Here is a 7654-nt window from a genome sequence, read left to right on the forward strand (position 1 = left end):
AATTCTATTAACCAACTGAACTACAAGCTACTTATAAGCACTTATCTTTATTTGCTGTATGGGTTAGGTCATGCATGCTGAAACCTAGCTAATAAACTAATTATTGAGCTCTCTATTTAATATCCTTCAACCAACTGAATAAAAACCATTACATTTCAAAGTGGTTGATGACTAAACTAGTTGGTTTCATTGATAATATTTATTATTATTTTCAAACAAGTTATATAACAGTAATTTCCGGACTTCATTTCTCACATTTTGCACTCATATATATATATATATATATATTATTAAATATTTTTTTGTCGAATTTTTTAATTATTAAATTGAATAAATTAAAGAATAATCAATAAACAAGTAATTGGAAGAGTGTCAGGAGATGAAAAAAGGAGTATCACTGCTACCTGAATATATGGATAAGGGAGAAAGATCGTGATCGATCATGAAAAAGGAGGAAAATCATGATATTACATATGCTGTTTATATATCGAAATTAACCCAAATGATCTGTCTGCGTTATTCTTCCCGGAAAGCTTTAAGTTATATGTTCAGCACGTGGTTCTCAAGTCTTCCTGTTTAATACACATTATTGGACAGTGGAGAAAGACTTTTCCACGACAAGAAAATGGTTTCCACTGAGTAGATAGACCCACAACTTTTGGCCGAAGAAAAGGAGATAAAAATTATTCAATAGCACAAAGAGTATGTGGATGTATAATCCTACCATAAAATTATTTTATTATTACTATTCAACCATATTGTTAAAAATTGATGCAGCCATAGTATATGTTATGTTGGAATCAAGAAACTCTCTCTCTCTCTCTCGCTCTCTCTCTCTCTCTCTCTAAACTCAGCTCCTCCTAGCGCCTGATACAAAGAGAAGAGGAACCAATTAAGGGGTCCGTCGAACTCCATAAACATGGAAGGCCTGAGTTTCTTTGTTGGAGTCATAGGTAATAACAACTTTTTAATTTGCATTATTAGGGATGTAATGCTGTATTTTAATTAATTAAGGTAATCCTCATGGTTTACTTTTTCATATATTGCAGGCAACATCATCTCAGTGTTAATGTTCCTTGCTCCTGTGTAAGAATATCTTAATCATCTCATCTTAATTTCAAGCTTCAAATCCTTAAAAGAGCTAATTAGAGCTACAGATCCAATAAGCTTAGTTAGCAACTTTCAAGTGGTACTTAAAACTCTGGCATTTTGTTAGGGTTTCGAGCGATAGACACACGGTGTGTTATTAATTATTAATGTATATATTTTTGTATGCAGTCCGACGTTTTGGAGAATCGTAAAACACCGATCGACGGAGGACTTTGAGAGCCTGCCTTATGTTTGCACACTGCTCAACTCCTCCCTGTGGACTTACTATGGAATCATTAAGTCCGGAGAATTACTTGTGGCTACTATCAATGGTTTTGGAGCTACTGTTGAGATTATCTACCTTTGTTTGTTTCTTAAATATGCCCCGGCAAAAATGAGGGTATGGAATGTTAATTTTGTTATTCATTGAAAGAATAAACTTTGCAAATGCTTATAGGAAGTTGGGTTATTTCCGATATTGCAAACTGATTTTATGATGGAAGCCCAACATTTTCATAGTAATTAGAAAAATACTCGCTTGCCAAACTATGAATTTGACGGTCAAATAATGATTTTTGCCTAAAATGTGTTATATTAAGTTTGAATTATGTTACTTGTACTATTTTAACTAACCGTCTAGAATGATGTCTGTGTCTCAATATTTCAGGTAAAAACTGTCATCTTGATTGGAACCTTGGATGTGGGTTTTCTAGCAGTAGCCATTTTAGCTACATGGTTGGCATTGGTGGGAGATACACGTATTGATGCAATAGGATTCATATGTGCAGGCTTGAATATCATCATGTACGCATCGCCTCTAGTTGTCATGGTAAGGAGACCCAAATTCTACTTTCTTTTTGTCATTCAACACCTAAATTATTCTTAATACGCCCATATTTGTTTCAAATAATCTTATCATATAATAATTAAATTAAATATCATTTCTGTCGTTGACCAACTTCATTTTAAAAATATAATTATAATACAAGAGTAGTTTTCACTTTACTACTCTAAAGTATCATGATTTTCAAATTTTTATATATCAAGTTTTTTTCATTCTAATCTCGTACCTAATACCTAAAGTGAGGGTTGTGAGACCCTTTAATACTTTTGTTAGGCTTTCCTTCAAAACTTTTGGTAATGCAGGATGTGACGCTTACGTGGATAATGGTTGGACGTCACGTGTCAATTTGGATCAACGTAAACATTAAAAGATTAAAAGAACTAAACTAAAATACTCTTTGAAACCCTCTGGCCCCAAGCGAAGAAACCCTCCTCTCCGCCAACACCAATCCCACCTCAGTGACCAAGCATCTCTAGCGCCTCCACAGCTCCAGCTTTGCGCCCACCACCACCTCAAATGGACCTAAACCTGGAGCTCTTCCGCCAACAACTCCGGCTATGAAATCTCGATTGGGAACCACCATGTGAGGTCTACCTCCAACCCATGTCCTCCACCTCCGGCCGATTGAGTCCAAACTTCCCCCGTCACCACTCCCTCAAGCTCTCCCCATGTCCCCCCTTCTTTACCCACCACATCGTCCCCTTCCTCTCCCGAACCCTTTGCTGCACACTTCTCTATCGTTCTCGCACACCTAACAGTTTGCCATTTTTGTTCATCTATATGTATTTTGACTCAAAAGAAAATAAAATTGAATGAAAAAAAAAATTAAATTTGGAGTTTGATGAATCAATCAATCAAACCAGCAACTTATTCTTGCTGGGACTCTTCGGTGACGCCACAGCAACACCACCATCTGCAGGAGAAAAAAGACCCGAAATTAAACCCCAAAAAGCTCTGGTTTCAATACATACGCCTCTTTGCCGCCATATTTCACCGGCGAGGCCTTCTCGTTGAGTCCAAATGGTCAATCCATGACGAGGATCTGCTTGGGATGAATTTGAAGTTGAATTGAATGAGTTTTGATGTTTTACTCTCCTTTTGGGTTTGAAATTTATCTAAAGGGGATTACTTTTTCTTTTGTTTTTTTTAATGCCCATGTGGGGCCAAAGTGACAAGTAGATGCACATCCATCATTCACGTGGAAGCCATGTGGAAGCCATATGAAAGCCACGTTACGCCTTAACAGAATTACTAACATAAGTATGAATCTAAGAGAAAAATGTAATTTTAGGTATGAGATTAGGATTAAAAAAACTTGATGTATGAAAGTTTTAAATAATTTTATGTGCGTTAAAAATTTAGAAAAACTTGATATAAGTCCAAATTTTTAAGCCAATATATTAAAAATAGTCCATTTATTAAAATAAGTCTAATTCCTTTAGTTTAGAATTATTTGTTATCAATAATATCTCTTTAATGATAAGAGTTACTATAAAAATTAAATTTCTTTCTAATTACCTCTTTAATCGTTTCATTTTATTTCTTTTTCTTTTTGTTATTTCTTGTTCTTCTTTTCCTTCTTCTTAACCCCATCTATTTTTAATTTTTGTAATAATCTATATTACAGGTTAATTTTATTTATTTACCTATATGACATATTATTTTTATAATCAATCTGTATCACAGATTAATATGTCTTGTGGGTATATTATACTTTTGTACTTTTTAGTTAGGTTTCACTTCTCGCTTATAGGTATAATATACAGTTATGTATCTGTTGCTTCAGTTAGTATGTTCACTAGATGGATTTATGTTAGTATATTAAGTAGATTTGTTATAATTAGAAGTTGCATAAAATTAAAAATTTTAATTTATGTCAAATATTAAAAAAAATATAAAAAATGAATATAAAAAAAGAAAGTGGAGAAAAGATAATTCTGAATTTAACCTAATAGTCATGTTGATTTTTGGGATTCATATCTAGATGCTCCTGCCACTTAGTACTACAATTTAATAGTATTCCTCTTCACCTGTAAGTGAGAGGCCTTAGCTTCGATTCTCACCAAAGACGAATTTGAACCACATATTTACTAGCTCATTGTGAAGTTTAACTTACTCTCATCCTCCTTAGTATAGATAATATCATTTGTTAAAAAAAAAAAATCTAAATGCCCCTAAAACTATTTAAATAATGAAAATACAATTTTTATTTTTATATAATTAAAAACTTAAAAAATGAAGTCATTTATTACTACTCTCTAGTGATAATTCCCTTCATTTGTAAGTGAAAGGTTTTAGATACGAATGAGAACTATATTATTGCTAACTTATTGTGAGATTAAGCTCATCCCCTTCCCTTAATGCAAATAATGAAGATAATATATTCATCTTCTTCCCTTCCAATTGAGCACAACCACACCCAAATCCCTCCTCACGCCTGCACAATCTCAAATTCCATCTTTTTGAAATGTGCTGGCACATTCTTCGACGATTGTGCAGATGAACACCATCATACCGTAGTAATGAGTGGACAATCTCATATGTTAAATGTTGCATTCCCCCATCTTCTTTTTCTTAAAAAATGTCAGCTAGTGGCTTCGCCACAACAATCCATCCTTACAGGTGCTGAAAAGACTCACAGAGGCATTTCAGTTACCCATTAACCACTATCGTGCGATTCACTAGTGGCAGGAATCAAAACCAAGGCGTGACGTGTAAAATTCAACCTGAAATTCATCTCCAACCACTGGACCATCCTATGGTAATTGCATTCCCCCTTCTTCACCTGCCCTTTTTTACCTTTTCTTTATAAGTTTTTAATCATATAAAAATAAAAAAATTATTTTTATTATTTAAATATTTTTAATTCACATGATAATATTAATTAGATTTGTAGGACTCAATTATGCGCCACATTAGCATATAACTGAAATTTTGTTTTTATTTATTTTTTCACATGACAATATTGAATTAGATTTATGGGACTCATTTATATATATATGTTACATTAGCACATAACATAACTTTTGACAAAGTTATGATAAAATTATCACATTAATTTGCGACACTTATTTTCAAGAATTACATCACTCAAATTTCAATTTCAAAATCATCTTAACGTGATAGGTTAATTTTTTTTAATGTGGTTCAAATTTAACTTTAACGATAATCGAACCTAAAACCTCTCACTTACAAATGAAAAAGAATATCACTAGACCGTAGTACTAAGTGACAACGTGATAGGTTAATTTTAAAAAAGGAAGTCTTAATAAAACACTCCTGGTAATGTTCACTTTTAACATTAATGACATTTTTACTCTAAAAATTACTCCTAATACCATTCCCTTATAACATACTTTTATCCTTTTGGTTAAAACTCAAAATTTTCAAACCCTTTTTTATTAGTTTTTCTTTTTAAAAACCCTTTATATCATAAGCCATTTCTTTTCGTGCCCTCTACTTATTGTTGAAAATCTTGATACCGAAGTCCCATTGTGCAATGTTGAAAAATTTATAATTTTTTTAATAAGGTGTAGTTGTTGACTTGTTGGTGGTAGCTAGCTGTTCGCAAAAACTGCCAATCATATTCATATATAGGGTGCACATCTGCCATTGATATATACGGGGTGTATAGGACATTTTATTGTCACAACAAAATATACTTTAAAAAAAATGAACCAATTGGCAGTTTTGTCATAACAGTATATATTTTTTGAAGCCGAAAAGAATTTAATAGGTATTTCAGCCTCCATTATATAATATACTTATATTGTCGCGTAACAAGATATACTTATATTTCAGCCTCTAAATCAAAAAGTGTTGTGTAACAAAACATACTTATATTGCCAAATTTGAAATTTGAATAATTTACCAAATCAATGCAAAATTTAGACTTTAGAGTCACAGTTTAGCAATGCAAGTATCTGTTTCACAATTAAAATTTGATGAGAGAATATCATGTAATATAGATGGCATTTTACCCCACTTGCGGAATACAATTATGCTTATGTACAGTGGTGCGTGTTTGATCTCTATCGATTCTTTTTCTTCCTAACAACTAACAATTTAACCTACTAATGTTTATTTAAAAAAAATACACTAAGCAGATGATTAGCCAAACATAAACTATTTGTTGACGAATAAGTGATGTATAATTATATGTATTTACCATATTTATAGATTTTCGTTACATCTTCAATAAAAGTTGATGAATAAATGTAATATAAATACATTTAAATATTTAACTAATAAAGCCAAAGAGCAAAATATGTTAAGAACATTTGTCATTACATCCGAGCTCCCCTCCTATATTTGCTTGTATAAAAAATAGAACGTCCGGACCTGATTCTACCTTTGCTAGGACTGTATGTGGCCCTAAGCTATAACCTATCACCTGCCATATTTGGCCTATATTGCTTCATGCAGGTTTGGAAAATAAATCATGCATTATTTGATGCTTCATGTTCCTCTTTATATGGCGTGACATGATTCATGAAATTCAGATAGATGAACATGCTACGAAAATTCTCTTTGCTCCAATGTAATTTATACACGAAAATTTTCAACTGTTAGACTTTTTGTTGTTAGATTGTTTACCGAGTATCTGACGGTTAAATCTTTAATGTATATGTACGTCGGACATACTAAAACTCTTAACATATCATATTGTTTGTATTATGTTCAGAAAACAGTGGTAACAACCAAGAGTGTGGAGTACATGCCATTCTTCCTCTCATTTTTCTTTTTCATCAACGGAGGGGTGTGGACATTTTATGCTTGGCTCTTACAAGATGTTTTCCTTGGGGTAAATATATATCTTTTTTCTTTTATATAAAAAAATTAATCCACAATTTGTATCCCCCCTCCCCAGTTAAGTGAAGTAGTCTTTGAAAGTATGTGATGATCGATATATATGTGGGTTTGTGCATGCATGGTTGTACGTAGGTACCTAACGGGATAGGGTTTCTTCTGGGAACGACGCAGCTAGTGTTATATGCGATATACAGAAATGCAAAACCATCCAATCAAATTTCAGATGGCGAACAGTTGGAAGAAGGAAGGGAACATGAACCCCTTCTCTCATCCTCTGATGCTACTTAGTTAATTACCTAACTAAGCTCTAACATTCCGAAGTCATCGGTTTGGAGTGGCGGAGCCAGACATGACGAGGAGGAGTGCCTGCACTAGGAAGGGGAGGGGGAAACTGAGCAGAAATGGGGAGAGGAATGTGGAACTTGGGAGAAAATGGGGCCCTTTCGTTCTCGATATCTCTTTTCAAATTTCCTTCCTAATTTACCACAAAGTCAAGTTTCATACAAGTGTGTTCTGTGAGCTAAATATTTAAGTATATAGGTTAGGTACCTGTTGATGTATTAATTCTTTGTAATTGAAAGGGGGAGAGAGTTATATGATTGCGAGACTGCTGCATAATTATGTAAGGGTTTTGTAACATAATTGTTTCTTCATGTAGTTTGTTTTTGGATATTCAACACATAGGATCACAACAATACGACACGCCTTAAACAATAGTAAATAGAAAAGAAATCTTATGAACCTGAGGAGGAAGATATGGTCGGTAAGTTACTGAAGAAGGCAGTCCATTCAACACATAGAATCACAAGAATATGAAAAACAAAAACCTTAAACAATAATGGATAGGGTTTTTATCACCGTTAGTCTTTGAAATTTGACATTTCAATCATAATAGTCCCTGAAATAGTA

At 33.1% G+C, this 7654-nt stretch overlaps 1 protein-coding gene across 1 annotated transcript; it reads left to right on the forward strand.

Moving 5' to 3' along the window:
- Positions 1 to 723: 723 nt before the first annotated feature.
- LOC126597495 (bidirectional sugar transporter SWEET17) lies at positions 724 to 7402 on the forward strand. The gene is made up of 6 exons (XM_050264287.1): positions 724 to 953; positions 1050 to 1086; positions 1279 to 1489; positions 1757 to 1918; positions 6618 to 6737; positions 6878 to 7402. Exons 1-6 carry the CDS (start codon positions 920 to 922, stop codon positions 7031 to 7033), a joined length of 720 nt encoding a protein of 239 aa, XP_050120244.1. The 5' UTR covers positions 724 to 919; the 3' UTR covers positions 7034 to 7402.
- Positions 7403 to 7654: the final 252 nt, after the last annotated feature.

The sequence above is a fragment of the Malus sylvestris genome, chromosome 13 (assembly GCF_916048215.2).
Source record: "Malus sylvestris chromosome 13, drMalSylv7.2, whole genome shotgun sequence".
Lineage (NCBI taxonomy): Eukaryota > Viridiplantae > Streptophyta > Magnoliopsida > Rosales > Rosaceae > Malus > Malus sylvestris.

What these genes read in the sequence shown, in the direction of transcription:
- LOC126597495 (XM_050264287.1), top strand. Translation starts at nt 920, where the DNA reads ATGGAAGGCCTGAGTTTCTTTGTTGGAGTCATAG. An exon ending in TTAATGTTCCTTGCTCCTGT is followed by an intron (nt 1,087 to 1,278) that starts GTAAGAATATCT and finishes TTTTGTATGCAG; the next exon opens with TCCGACGTTTTGGAGAATCG. An exon ending in TACAAGATGTTTTCCTTGGG is followed by an intron (nt 6,738 to 6,877) that starts GTAAATATATAT and finishes GGTTGTACGTAG; the next exon opens with GTACCTAACGGGATAGGGTT.